Raw genomic sequence first — 14,873 nt, 5'->3', positions numbered from 1 at the left:
AGGGAGCAGGCCTTGGAGTGGGACCCACCTGGATTCAAATCCCAGCCTGGCCACTTGTTAGCTGTGTGACCTTGGGCTACTCCCTGGGCCCTGCACCTCATTCAAAGGGGGTATAACAGAACCAGCCTTCCCAGGGCCCTGGCCGCTGTCACGGCTGCTGGCAGCTACTGTGCAGAGGCCCACTTGACATTCTCTCCCAGGACCCACAGCAGCCAAGGCAGCCAGGGAGGGGCTGTGAACAGGGCCCGGAAACAGGGCCACAAGCTCTGCTGTCCAGCCTGGTGGACAGAGACTAGAAAAGGGCTTTTGGTTTTAACAGCCTAAAATGCCCACTGGTATCAACCTCCCCTTCTGTACACGGGGACAATAACAGTGCCTGAGCACCACAGACGTGCTGTGGGGACCAGAGTGAGCGCCTGTAAATGGCGCCAGTCCTGCCACTGCCCCCCGTCCAAGACCGGGCCAGACCAGGCACAGATGCTCTGGCCTCCCTCTGTCGCTGTGCTGTGCCTCGGGAGCCCCAGCAGGGTGGGCCTGGGGGTCTACACAGAGAGGTGGCCGGGCCCAGCCAGCCAGTCGCTTGAGGCCATGTCCACATGGCCCCGCTGCCCAGGGGAGGCCCTGGTCTACACCGTGGCCACTACTGACCCCGGCCCCCCATCAACCTGGCACGCGGCCTCACCTCCCAGGGCAGGGCTAGATGCCCGTGCCCCCTGCCCAGGCCACCACCCTGCTTATCACCAAATGGGCCAATCCCAGTGTGAAGCCAGCGCTGGCCTTCCGCCCTTCCTCCTCACAGGCACTGCCGGCTGCCACCCGCGGCTTCAGCACCAGAGAGCACAAGGTCCACATCCCTCCTCCTGCCTAGACTGGCTGTGGGACCTCGGCCAAGGCATCTCACCTACTGGCGCCTCTGTGAAACGGGACTAATAATCCAGCCACTGCGTGGGTTGGCCTGTGGCCCCTGGATCTTGCTGTCAACCGGCCCAGGGCCTGGCACGAGCTGGTCTAACACCCAGGCGACACTCGCCTCGAGGTGTGGGCAGAGGGACGAGCCGAGGTGGAAGGTGATCGGGTCCACAGCCAGGCCCGAGTGGAGGGAAGGTGACGTGGGCGGGACCAACTTCGGAAAAGCTGTCGGTCTGCTGTCAGGCGGGCGCTTCCTCTCCTGGCTGTCTTGGCCCCGGCCCAAGCGGGCGGGCAGACTCCACACTGGAGAAGCCATGCCGGGGCACCCGCAGGCCGGAATGCCCCACAGGGACACGCCGCGTGGCTTGTTTACTGCCAGGAGGCAGCACAAAGCCCCGCTGCCAGGGGCGGGTGCGTATAATTAACTGGGTGGAGACCAACACCTCTTCCCTGGGTTGAGCCTCCAAAGGCCCTGAACTTGAGGCTGGCGTCCGGGGGCGGTACCACTGGCTCAGTCAATGGGTGTATGCAAGTGAGGCAGGGGCTGCCCACGGGCCCACCCGGCGCTGAGCTGGAAGGGTGGGGGAAGAGGGGCTGAGTCAGGCCCCGCAACAGGAGGTGGCTGTCCCAGGCACAGACCCCAGGGCCTGGCCGGGGCTGGGCGCCCCCTCGCTAGGGGCTGCTGCTTCCTAGCTGACCTCGTCCCAGGGACCTCTAGAGGGCGGGAGGGATTCACATTTACCAGGCACACCCGCCTGCCGGGCACTGTGCTGGGGGTGCATCAGGGGGCAATGGCAATGCTGTTCTAGATGAGGCCCCCACCTAGGGATGCCCAGGCGCACTGAGCTCTAGAGGCCAGGCCCTGCCCAGCACCATGGGCTCTCTCCCTGGGGGAAGGGTGCTGGCTGAGGCCTGACCTACACAGTGGGCCATACCTGGGGCTGGGCAATAGCTGGGGCTCAGAGGCCCCTGGCCTGGGCGGTGGGCCCGTTGCACCTGCCCCTCCCTAACACCGGCATCTGCAACTGGGTGGGGTTGGGGGACCCCCCAGGTCACACAGCCAACCGGTAGCAAGTCAGAGTAGGATCAGTGGGACGGATTCCTGCCAAGAAGCACAGGGTGCCAGGGGCTTTAGAGACCTTCTCTCCTTCCCCCAGCTCTGGCAGGTAGCTGTCTGGCAGCTGGCTGCCCAACCAGGGGGCCCTTCCTCCCACATCAGGACCCTCAGTGAGCCACCAGGCTCCAGGGCACAAACACTTAATGAAACAAAGATGACTCCTGATGACTGTATCTCCCATCAGTTTAAGCAACTTGGAGTCAGGACAAACAGAACCACAGGGTGTGTGGTGGCTGCAGAGAAGAGTACACCAGAACCCAGGCAAAGGCACAGGCCTGGGCGTGGGAAGGTGCTCCAGTCTCCCTGGTCACCCCACAGGTGGGCCAAAATGAGAGTCTCCTTCGGTTCTGAGTGCCCGGAGGGGCAGGGCAGTGGCCGGCGGGAAGGCACCTGGCCCAGATTGGCAGAGCCGTTAGGCGTGCGTGGGAGCACTGGGTAAGGAGTGCTCGTCGTGGAGCCCCTGGCACCGGGGAGAAGCAGCCCTCCTGTACCAGTGAAGAACTGAAGCCGCCAATCCACGGGGGAGAGGGCAGGTAGAGGCGCCCCGGGACAGCCAGACAGTGGCATCTGCAGCAGTGACAAGAAGGAACACAGCTGCATCCACAGGCACTGACAGTAGAGCCAGGACACACAGAAGGGGGCCCAGGTGGTGGGTGGGGATGGCGACATCCACATCTCAGGCTGCCCCACTCAAGCCAGGGCAGGCCCTTCCACCCTCCAACCAGGTCCCTTCTGGTCCCCAGCACTGCCCTCTTGAAGCACCACCGGATCCGCAGACAAGCCCCAGGGCCCGGAGCAGGCTGACTTCCTGTCCTAAGGGTGAGTTGTGTGATTGGCCAAGAGTGTGCCGAGGGCTCCTGTCCACCTATCATGCCCATCCTGCCAATGAGCAACCCCATGCCCTGTGTGGGCTGAGTAAGGGGTGAGTGGCTGGGAGCCAAACCCACTGGGGCCTAAAGTCTGTGCTTTTCTCGGTGACAATGCGGCCCTGGGGGCCGCCAGCCACCGCCAGCCGTGGGCTGCTTTCCATGAAGAGGCGGGCCTCTTCATGGGGCGGGAGCAGCCATGGTGGAGGCCCCGCAGGCCAGCGCTCCCCCTCCGCTCCCTCAAACTCAGGCCACAGTCGCGGATGCCTGCACAGCCTGGGAAGCAGGAACAGTGCCGGCCAGGCCCTCGCTCCCTTTGCTTCTTTCACGGTGGCTGGAAACTGGGTTGAAACAAGAAAAAAAACCTGCTTGCTAAAATCAGCAAACATTTTGGGGAAGGAGGGAGAGCCATCTCTGGTTTGGTTACTATGGGAACGTTTCCAAATCAACTACCAGTGGGAGAGAAGTTTGCCCTGGACAGAGCTCCAGCCCCCACGGGCCCCCCACCCAGGGGCACACACACCTGCCCAGGAAGCCGTGGAAACTTCCAGGCACTCAGAAACAAGCCCGTGGCCTCTGCTTTCCTGGTCTCCTCTGCCCAGGGACGGACAGCCCCTCTCTGCAGCCCCCTCAGGGCTGGCACTGGCTCAGAGGGCTCCCACCCCCAGGTCCAGCCCCGCTTCGCTGCCTCCCACCTAGGCCTCTGTGTCCTCCATGGGGTCCCAGCTCCCTGCACAGTCGTCCTGAGGAGGCACCGCTGAGTCATGTGGCCACACGCCTTCTGCCCGTCCCTCCCCAGGGCCCAGGCCAAGCCGTGCCAGGGCGGGGAGGGCCGCAGGACTTCAACCAGCAATGTCCAACAACTCCCGGCCCTGTTCTGGCAAAGGCCAGACCGTTCTGCCTGTCGGGAGAGGGCGGGGTGTGGGGCCCTTGGGTGGGGCTGCGGCCACTCCGGACTCAAGCCCAGGGCCAGGATCCAGCCTGCCCGGCACATGGCCCACAGACGGGATTTTCCACAGCAGAGAAGGGGTGGGTGGGAGCCAGTACCTCAGTCAAGTCTTTGGGGCGGGGGGGTGATGGAGATGCGCCAAGTTCGTTGCTCTCCCTCAGATGCTCGTCCCACCGCATGGCTGGGCCGCTGTGCACCAGGCCTCTGCCGCACGGCCCAGGCCACCGGTCCCCTGTGCACCCAGCCCTCTGCCCGGCCCCTCATGCTCCCCGAGAAGCCCCGGCCGGCGCAGCCTCAGCCCCAGCCTCCCTCTGGCCCCCTCCCTGGCCAAGCAGCACCCACTACCCGTGGGAGCCCTGCCTCCAGTCAACCGGACTCCTTGAGGGTCCCGCTCTCTCCCTGTGCCCCACAGCACGCTACAGAGGCCTGCACGACCGGGCAAGCACAAAGGGGCGAGCCTGCGAGTGTCCTGCGGCAGGGCCCACGGCAGCCGATGCTGGCCGCACCAGGAGGACGTGCTTGGAGACGGGCTGTCAGGGAGACGGTCCACAGACCCGCAGCGAGCACCTCCTCGGGACCCAGAGGACAAACAGCCACAGGCGGCCTGCATCTCTTACAGGGAATGTCCCCAAGACTTAGTGTCGGCGAAAAAGCCCAAGTTACCAAAAAGCACCCCCCCCATACACATATACACGCAGGCATATTTTTTAAAGCAGAATGACAAACTTGTCTGATTTGGTACACGTACGCTTGAGAAAAGGGAGTAGCCGGCCGCTCACAGAGGTACCTCTAAGGAGGGCAGGAGGCCTGGGGTGGGAGACCAAGGGTGTGGGCTTTGCTGTGTGTCTGAACGGTTTGCAATGACGATGTGGCCCAATGACAATGTGGCTCACATGATTTTCAGAAATCGCCAGTAAAAGTTAAGAGGCAGGTCTCCTAGCCCAGGCCCTGAGGATGACGGCACCGCCCAGGGTGGTGGGGGTTTGGATGGCCCTGCCCTCACCTCCCCACACCTGCTCACAGGGCCAGTCCCCGCCCCGCCCCCACCCCAGGCCCGGGCAGTAACCCCAGCACTGGAAGGGAGAAGAGCCAGCCTGCTCGTCCTGACCCCCAGCCCAGCTGTCAGCCCAGCACATTGGCCAGGGCAGCAGTCAGCCGAGGGCTGTCCTGAACACTCCTCGTAAACAAGGCAGGAGGCATCCCTCCTGCTAAGATCTGTCCCACAAATGCGTGCAGGGCCAGCACTCCCTGAGGCGCTGGGAGCGAGCTGTGGCTGGAAGACACGTCCACCCCGAAGGTCCAGCTGCAGCAATGGCAAGGCCAGAGTGGGTGGTTCAGCAGGGGCCGTGCTGTCACCAGCCAGCCTGAGTGCCTGTCCCTCGGGTGCTGCATAAAAGGGGGTGCCATCACCTGTCTGCCCTCTGCCCAGAGGTTAACCTTTCACGGCGATGCACAAAGAAACAAAAGCTGACCCAGAAGAGGCAAAACCGTGCAAAACGTCCCGTTCAGCCTGTGGGACTCATTTCTGGAAGGCTCTGGAAACCATGGGAGGAGCTGCGGGGAGCAGGCATCTGAGGGGCTGGCCTCCTAAACTCCGCTGTTAGGAAGGCTGGTGCCTGACCCGGAAGGAAGAAAGGGGGGTTGGGTCCCTCCTTGCAACATTACTGCACAGGCTTTAAGGGCAAAGCACCACGGGGCGGGGGTGTGTGTGTGTGTGGGGGGGCGGGGGGCAGAGGGAAACTTTCCCGGAGCACCAACCATGCACCAGCTCCCAAGTGAGGCACTTCCCCTTATCTAACTGGGTCCTCAGTCACTCTTCAGGCCCACGTGTAAGGAGAGCAAGCAGGAGTTCAGGGGAACCAAGCCACCTGCCTGACTCTCACTCTGGTTCAGCAACTGCAGAAGAAAGTTTTGCAGAACACTGAAGAAGGGCCCCTTTCATTAATATAGAAAGAGTTCTTATAAATCAATAACAAAAGGGCCAATAATCCAATAGGAAAATGAACCTGAGTAGAAACTACACAGAAAAAATTAAAACTGCTTACATGACATCACAGTCCCACTCACAAAGAACGCAAGTGTTTTTCACCCACTGAAAAGCAAACATAAAACCATTTAATAATAGAGAAAGTCAGTAAGTCCAGGGCTGGGGAGGAGCTGGATCGGAGGGTAGCATCTGCTAAAACTTCAAGGCCCCACAAACCCCTTGCCCCAGGAATTGTCTCTCAGAGTGTATTCTAGGAGTGGACCCCCGACGCGTGTGCAAAGACATATATACCAGCATTGTCTGCAACAGTGGAAGACTGGAAACGACCTAAACGTCCATCAATAGGGGTGGTTAGTAAACCTTGGACATCCACATGGGAGGACCAGGCAGCTATTAAAAAGAACAGCAAGTTCAAAAACACCCTCCAAGGGCTTCCCTGGTGGCGCAGTGGTTGAGAGTCCGCCTGCCGATGCAGGGGACACGGGTTTGTGCCCCGGTACGGGAGGATCCCACATGCCGCGGAGCGGCTGGGCCTGTGAGCCATGGCCGCTGAGCCTGCGCGTCCGGAGCCTGTGCTCCTCAACGGGAGAGGCCACAACAGTGAGAGGCCCGCATACCGCAAACAAACAAACAAACAAAAAACACCCTCCAAGACACACGCTTAAGTGAAGAAAAACCAGGGGCAGGAGCACGCGCACTTTGCCCTTGTGTGCGTCTCCGGGCGTGGGCTCCAAAGTGGGCAGGATGAGGGACAGTGGCTGTGGCCTGGGCATCTGGGTGGGAGGGAGCATCTCTTTCACAGCAAACCCCTTGGTACCATGCAGACTGATCTACCACTTGTCTATAAAATACCCATAGGGAGAGGGCTGGCAGGAGCAGGGCTCCCAGGCTCGGAGCCCCTGCCCAGCCCCTGCTCAAGCCTGGGAGAGGAGAAAAGCCATGAATCCAGACACCTACCACCCGGCCGGCTCTCAGCAGGGACCTCACTCTGCCCATATGGCTCAAGAACCAGCCTCTGCCACATCCCTCCAGACCCTTCAAGACCCCCTCGGCTCCTGTCCAGGCCAATCCTGCCCTTCGGCTTCTCTAGATGTGAAAGGGAAGCAAGGAAAATACAGAAGAAACCAAAGCTCTGAGGATCCATGTGACATGCCAAAGCCACCCAGCTGAGGACAGGTGAGGAGGATGGGTGAGGACCCATAGGTGGAGCAGAGTGAGGGGCCAGTGGTCTCTGTGCAGGGCAGAGCAAATGCGGGAGGCCCAGGCCTGGCGGGTTGGCCAGGAGGGGCAGATGTGGGCTCTACGGGGCCTCAGGGATGGGCCATGTCTCTACCTCGCATGGAACATCAGAGCTGGAAGCGCACTGAAGACCCAGCACTGGCCACACTCATGTTTTTTCAGCAGCAGACCAGCCTCCAATCAGAATCTCCAGGTGCCCAGGACCCCAAGGGGAAGCAGGGCACGGGCCTAGAGCCCCTCTCACCACTGCCCACCGCGGCCCCAGAGAACCACCGAGCTCGTCCAGGCCTCTCCCCATAGCTGGCAAACCGGTGCCCAGAGGGGGCAGCGACCTGCCAGAAGTCGCTCGGCAAGCAGGGCCTCACTCCCGAGTCTGGCGCACTCTCAACTGTGCCACCCAGCCTGCCCTCTGAGGCCGCTGCCATCCCGTGTCCTGGGAACGCCCACGCTGGGGTCCATTCCCACACCTCCTTCCATGAAAAGCGCTGGCAGCCAGCAGCCGCGGAAATCAACAAGGCAGACTACTCACGTTGAAGAAATTGGTCTTGTTCCTCTCGCAGAAGAGCCCCTGTGCCGGCATGTGCTGCAGCTGTTGCCACGGGATACCGCTACCTAGCAACACATCGCGGGCCCACTGGAGGTTCTGGGGAAGCAAGAAGTAGGTTGGAAGTGAGTGTGTGGGCAACTCTGGGCGCCCACGGAGAAGGGAGGCAGTCCCCTCCTTCCAGGCTGCGTGGGCAAAGCAGCAGCTCCTGCAGACATCCATCCCGCAGCGCCCAGCGGCCCCGGCCGCCGGCTTTGATCATCTGGCTGTGGGGTGCGTTTGAGGAACTGGTTTCCTGCCTAATACAGCTGACCTAGGAGACTGTGGCCTCAGACTGCCTGAGGAGGGCACAGACAGGGACGCCACACCCTGACAACTTCACAAGCTGCTGCACGGACCCAGCACCCCACCTTCTGCCAGGGGATGCCCCCACTGGCCCAAACGGTCAAGCCTGACTTGTCAGGGTGTCGGCTGCCACCGTGAGCCTGGGAGACCTGGGGCTCTGCAGGACGCCGGGGATGCGTGCTTGTTGGGACGGGGGTGGGGTGCTCTGTGCAGTGCTCAGGCCGCTGCTCTCTGGGCAGTGGTGCCTCTTGGTGGAACCCAGGGCACGGTGAGAAGCCAGGCCTTCTCTGGGGACTTCTCATGGACTGGAGAGCACGCCTTCCCAGCAGAGCACAGACAGCGTGGGCCCAACTGCGGGCCTGTCAGCCTCCCACAGACTCGGCAGACAGCAGGCTCTGGGCAGCCCCCAGGTGGGCCAGACGGAACTGACCAATGGCTCAGGAGACCTTATCAAGGTTCACATCCGAGGCCCCAGATGGAGCTGATGGGGACAAGGAGACCCGTGGGGAACGGACAGGCAACAGGCCAGCGGGGGCACCTGACCTGCCCGCATACCTGCAGCGACGTGTGCCTCCCAGGCAGAGCACGTGACTGTTACCCTCACCACGTGGAACTGCCAAGGAGAGCGGCCTCCAGCGCTGCCTGAGGTCCAGAGCCAGTAAGGGCAGAGCAGAGCCTGCATTTGGCCCAGGCCGGAACCCCAAGGCCGGGATCTTCCCTAGGCCCTGCGGGGGTTAGGTGGGATGGGGGTCATGTCGCAGACCTGCCTCTGCCTCTGCCTTGTGCTCGGCACCGCGCTACCCCAGGGACGCAGGCGACCCCTCTCAGGCCTCATGTGACCTGGCCCCACTCGCCGGGCTGAAGCCCCTCACCGGCTCAAGGGCAGGGGTCCTGGTGAGGGGCTCTCCTCTGCTTGAAGGCGCCCCTCCCTCAGAGCAGGCCCAGCCCATCCCGTCTTCTGACCTCCAAACCCACGTGCCGCCCCACTCACCCCCACAGCCCTCAAACAGCCTCGTCCACCGCCCCGCTGTCTGTCAGCCCCGAGGGCAGGGACAGACTGACCTCTTCACTGATGGCTCCTCAGGGTCTAGATCAGTAGGGGGTCCATAGAAAGGTGGGACAGATATTTGAGAAAAGAATCAAAGGAAGGAGACTTCCTTAGTGGCGCAGTGGTTAAGAATCCACCTGCCAATGCAGGGGACATGGGTTTGATCCTTGGTCCAGGAAGGTCCCACATGCCATGGAGCAACTAAGCCTGTGCGCCACAACTACTGAGCCTGCACTCGAGAGCCTGCGTGCCACAACTACTGAAGCCCACACACCTAGAGCCCGTGCTCCACAACAAGGGAAGCCACTGCATTGAGAAGCCCGTGCACCGCAATGAAGAGTAGACCCCACTAACTGCAACTAGAGAAAGCCTGCGTGCAGCAACTAAGACCGGCTGCAGCCAAAAAAAAAAAAAGAAAAGAACCATCAAAGGAAGATGGACAGAGTTTGAGCTTGAAGGAAATGCAGCCCATCAAGCTGAGGGGACAGACTAAGGCCCAGAGGCAAGAAAGAGACTGAAACACACACTGGGGAGGGGGGAGCCCAGGGCACTGGAGGGGGCAGAGCAGCCACCCACCCATGGCTCAGCACACCAGGGAGCCCAGGAAAGGACTGCTTGAGCACTCAGGAGCCGGGGAGGCCGGAGCATGAGGTTGTTCTGTGGAAAACATCCCCCGCTGGTCTCCCGGACAGGCATTCAGAGGTCCGGGTCTGCTCGCAGAGCTACACGCAGGTGCGGGGTGGTGCACATGGATCTTTGTGGAAGTGCTTGGCAGCCTCGGAGAGCTGGACCGTCTCTCTGGGCCTCCACTGCCCACTTGGAGGATGGCGGTGGCCATCAGGCCACACCTAGCATCAGCTGGAGAACCCCAGGAATGCAGACAGGAAAGCAACTGTGTACACACACGGCGCCTTGGGGAGAGCTCCCTGCCCTTCCCACACCTTCTCCCAGGAGCTGGCCCTGCCACCGCCCCTGTTCTGCCCTCCCACTGCTGAGCGCTAAAGGGAGGCAGCACTGGGAGGTGGGAGGCAGCACTGGGAGGTAGGAGGCTGGGGTGGGGGTGAGGCCAGAGAGCTTCTCTCCCAAGTTCCCTCCCTGAGGGGTTGCCAAGGGTTGGCCGCCAAAGGGCAAACACTCCAGGGGCACTGCGGCTGACCCAGGCCTGCACTGCCCACCCGGCCCAGGCCCTTGTCTCCTTCGTTAACGGCTCTTCAGATCAGCGGTTGGATGGTGCCATTGCGACCTGCTGGGCTCCCACGGCCACCCCACTGGCTCTCCCCACAGCCGCCCGAGTCTCACACACGGCCACACGCGTCCCACCCTCCCCTGAGCCTTGCCACACTTTAACCTCACTCAGAATGACACCCCACGACTCCTTCCCACCTAACCGGCCCTCCTGAGCTCTGCCGCCTCCTGGCCCTCCCCTCCTGTCCGGCTAGTCACACAGGCTGCGGGCTGAGCCCCATCCGGAGCATGCATGTTGGCTGTGTGTCCACCTGGAGGCCTCTCCCTGATAGCTCCTCGCTGGGCCCTCGACTGTCGGGTCTTTGCTTAGAGAGGCCTCCCGGGCTCCCTGTCCAAACGGCCACACTCTTGCGCCCATTCCTACCCACTTCCTCTCGCCCCACTCTCCTCCCCAGGGAGCCTGCTGCGGAATGCGTGAGCGCCCTGGAGGGCACACCAAGCATAGGCACTCCTGCCATGTGGTGGCCGTGGGACGACATGGTGATGGGTTCACCCCTCTTTCCAAACGTGAACAACAGTATCTGTGACGCACACGGCTGGCAGAGGGCTTGACCTACTCAAATCGATGGGCTCCACACCATGGAGAGAGGCCCATCTGTCCCGCTGACTCTGGCCCCAAAGGCACAGCACTCTTCACACCACATGGTACAGACTTTGAAGTGCATAACCAAGGTTCCTAAGCTGAGAAAAACATCGAGTTCTCACTTTATAAACCACACAAGTAAAGCCTGACAAGAACCTGGCTGGGGTATGCGTGGAGAGGCTGGGGGGTGGGGGGCATTTTATGTGCCCAGAGGGGAGCAGGGCTGCAAGCAGGTGGGCAGCTCTGCGCTGTGGCCACCTGCCCTTGTGATGCCGGTCCTGGCCCCGATCACTCACACGCGCCTACAGAAGGGCACACAGCCTGTGCAGGAGGGTCAGTCCCTTCACACCTGCCCACTCCTCAGAGGCTCTGAGGGTCCCACACATGAGCTGGTGGCCCAGAGGATAGAGGACCGCCCAGAGCAGAGCACAAGCTGACAATGAATCGGTCAGGGCTTTCCCAGAGATCTCGTGGTGGGCACAGCTCTGCCAACCCTCCTGGAGGGGGCAGCCCTAACCAAACAAGTCCTAAACAGACACAGGCCTGGGCCCTAGCCCACTGCAGCAGGGTGAAGGGGCATCTCAGGGCACTTGGATCTGCATTTCCCTGATGGGTAACAGTGTGGAGCATCTTTTCTTGTGCTTATTGGCTGTTTGTATGTCTTCTTTGGAGAAATGTCTATTCAGACCCTTTGCCCATTTTTATTTATTTATATTTATTTATTTATTTATTTATTTTTGGCTGCATTAGGTCTTCATTGCTGCACGCGCGCTTCTCTAGTTGTGGCGAGCGGGTGCTACTCTTCGTTGCAGAGCACGGGCTCTAGGTGTGCAAACTTCAGTGGTTGTGGCACGTGGACTCAGTAGTTGTGGCTCACAGGCTCTGGAACGCAAGCTCAGTAGTTGTGGTGCACGGGCTTAGTTGCTCTGTGGCATGTGGGATCTTCCCAGACCAGGGATCGAACCCGTGTCCCCTGCATTGGCTGGTGGATTCTTAACCACTGCGCCCCCAGGGAAGTCCCACCCACTTTTAAATTGGGTTGCCTTTTAATTAACAAGTTGTAAGAGTTCTTTGTATATTCTAGATACGAGTTCCTTATCAGATCTGTGACTTGCAAATATTTCTCCCTTTCTGTGGATCATCTTTTCACTTTGATAGTGTCCTCTGAAGCACAAAGGACCCACCGGGGCCTCTCTGCTCCAGGCAGCCACCGGACCCATGAGATGGCAACGGGGAGATGCCACTGCCAAGCCCACAGGCGGATTTGATGAAGAAACAGGCTGCTGTTGAGCCCACACGGCAGGAAGCGTTTGTTACCCAACAGCTGCGTGGGAAGTGGTCGCTGCTGCTCAGTGACTGATTCAGCTGAGAGCTCTGGCCACGCCCCCAGGACTGCGGGCTGCCTCGACAGGTTCCCGCGCTCAGCCCTCAAGGCAGTGAGGTATTCACAAACTGCTCAGCAAAGCCTCTGGATGAAGCAAATGGCAGCCCACGCTACCCCCAGGGCGTGGCCAGGCCCGGGTGCATATTGGGGGCCCTCCATGGCCGATGCAGGAGAAAGGGGGGCTCACGCGTCGAGACAGTGCACCCTCTGGAAGAACCACGTGGCGAATCTGGGCACACAGTGACCGAGGAGATGCAGAAATGGGGTGTGATGCCCAAGGAGCAGACAACCTTGGGCAGCTTCGTCTCCGCCACCCGGTCCAGCCACCCCACCCCACCCCATGGCCGCCACAGACCATCACAGGGGACCCAGACGACCTGGGGGAATTCGAGGAAAGAGCAAATGGCCAACTGTGAGCATGGACACACTCACGACATTGGGGGGCAGTGGAGTGACAGGGCCTGGGCTCCCAGAGCCGGGCTCCGTGACTTCAAGCAGAGGACACGACCCCCGATGGTCAACGGTGTGAGTGCTCAAGAGCTGAGAGAAGAGACACACGCAGCGTACTCTGTTATACTGGCAAAACTATGAATAGCCCCCCTCCAATTTTTCTTTAATTTTGACATAAATACTGTTTTTCACTTTTAAAAAGCCCACTCAGCAAGGGAACAGGTTGTGGAGCCCTTTATGGGCACAGCTCCCGTACTCAGATTAAAGCCATTCAAAGGGGAGGCGGGAGTGGGCGCGCCGCAGGCCTCCATGGGGCCCACATTGCAGCCCAGCTCTCCCTCACCCAACCCTGTGACTTCCGCCACCCTTCCCTAAGAGGCGTCTTGTACCCTACGTCCCGCCTCAGCAACTGCTTCTGGAGAAGGGGAGCATCAGCCACAGGGCCCCCACAGACTGTTCCGAGTGGGAGTTTTATTAAAATCCAGGTCTGCCTGGGTCTAGAAGGCCTGGGCACTGGAGGTCAGGTGCACTGCTGAGTGCAGGCCAGGCAGCGATGGGTGGCTGGGAAAGCCTCACGCCCTGCAGCCGAGACGGAGCCCCTGCTGAGGTCCCCCCACCAGGCCTGCCAACTGCTCTACCTGCTCTGCTCCATGAACACCAACCAAGTCACGTGAGCACACCAGCCGGTCCCCACAGAACCCCATCCAGGACCTTCCTGTCACAACCAGGGTCCATCTCAGGTCAACTGCCCTCCCTAGTTCTTCAAACGTCCCACAGAGAAGCCATCCGGGGGCCAGCAGCTTCTGGCTGCTGAGCTCAGGTCAGCAGAGACCACAGCCTGACCCCCAAGGCCGCCCCACCAACCGCTCACCTGTCTGGGCACTGCCCTCCCCTCCCCTCCCTTCCAGCCGCCACATCCCCACTGGACCCGTGGCCACCCTAGGGGTCTCAGCATAAGGGTACCTTCCCAGAGTGCAGCAGCACCCCAGCCCATGTGCACCCCACTGTCTTCCCTGTAGGGTTTGTCATGATGCGACTTGCTTTATCTGCTCATTTGCATATTTTTGATCTCCCCGCCCCCCCCCCCCCCCCCGCCCCAACGTAGCTCTGTGGGAGCTGTCTCCCAGTGCCTCAGGGGCAAGTGTGAGTGAAAGAAAGCAGACAGGCCCCACTCCCTGCACAAATGCTAAGCGCCAGCAGGAGAGGCCTGGCTGGGAAGCGCCGGGAGCCCCTACATCATCTGCCCTCCAAGCTGGAGGAGGCTGCCAGTGCCAAAGCCCACGCGCGCGGAGCCAGTGACAAAGGCTGGCAGCTGCGTGGAGAGGTGAGCCCAGGGCAGGGTGATGGCCAGGAGGTCCGCGCAAGAGGCAGCCTGGGTGGGGGGGTGCGGGCTCTAAGGCCACGGGGGAGGGAGCCGCCAGCGAGGCCCTCACAGGGAGGAGCTGACAGCCTGTCGTCCCCCGTCCCTCACCCCAAAGCCAGAATCTGAGCATGTGGTCCTGCTGGGGGAGCAGCCCCATGCCTGCCCCTGTCACCTGTCACCTGGAAGGCTGGACACCTCCAGCCCGCCCGCCTCTTGGCCCTCCGCCCATCCTTCCTGCCACTGCCGCCAGAAACCTCTCCCAGCTCCGATGCATCAACCCCTCTCCCTCAGCCTCGTGCTCACCCGGTGGGTCTTGCTGTAGGTGTAGAGGAAGGCCAGGCGGTAGAGGCTCTTGTAGTGCTGGGGGAAGCGGCTGAGGCACAGGCGGAGCGAGGCGATGCACTGCTCCGTGAGGAACTGGCGCTGCTCCTCTGCGCCGGCCGGCAGCCCCGGGGGGAAGGCAGCTGGCTCCCCCAGCGGGTCCCCTCTCTTCCTCCCATCCCACGGGGCAGACACAGAAGTTGGGGGCTTGGCAGGGGTGCCAGCGGAGGCCGGGGGGTCGGCAGCAGGCTTCTGGCTGCCTTGCTCTGTGGCCCGGAAGCCTTCCGTGCTCTCCGAGGACTCCTCGGCTTTTCCTGAATTGAGAACAAAGAAAAGAAAGTCACCTCGGCTTTAGGCCCTCTCCCCGTGGCAGTCCACCACCAGCGACAGGGGCACCTTGGTGAGCGATCAGCACAGCTGGGTCCACACTCTTGCTGGATGGGAGCTGGACCCAGGCGACTCAGGGGCAGGAGGCGTGGGCCCTCGCTGCCTCTGCCCCCCGAGCCCCCAGCTGAGGCCTCCG

General features: G+C 61.4%; 1 protein-coding gene across 1 annotated transcript in view; it reads right to left on the bottom strand.

Annotated features, from left to right (window-relative positions):
• The window catches only part of CABIN1 (calcineurin binding protein 1), a 97,950-nt gene that overhangs the window by 30,668 nt on the left and 52,409 nt on the right, over positions 1–14,873 (bottom strand). Inside the window, 2 exon segments of the mRNA XM_060121434.1 lie at positions 7,597–7,710; positions 14,333–14,664. Of these exon segments, the coding sequence (XP_059977417.1) occupies positions 7,597–7,710; positions 14,333–14,664 (446 nt within the window).

The sequence above is a fragment of the Lagenorhynchus albirostris genome, chromosome 14 (assembly GCF_949774975.1).
Source record: "Lagenorhynchus albirostris chromosome 14, mLagAlb1.1, whole genome shotgun sequence".
In the NCBI taxonomy this organism is placed as follows: Eukaryota; Metazoa; Chordata; class Mammalia; order Artiodactyla; family Delphinidae; genus Lagenorhynchus; species Lagenorhynchus albirostris.
This window is presented reverse-complemented; position numbering and strand designations above follow the sequence as displayed.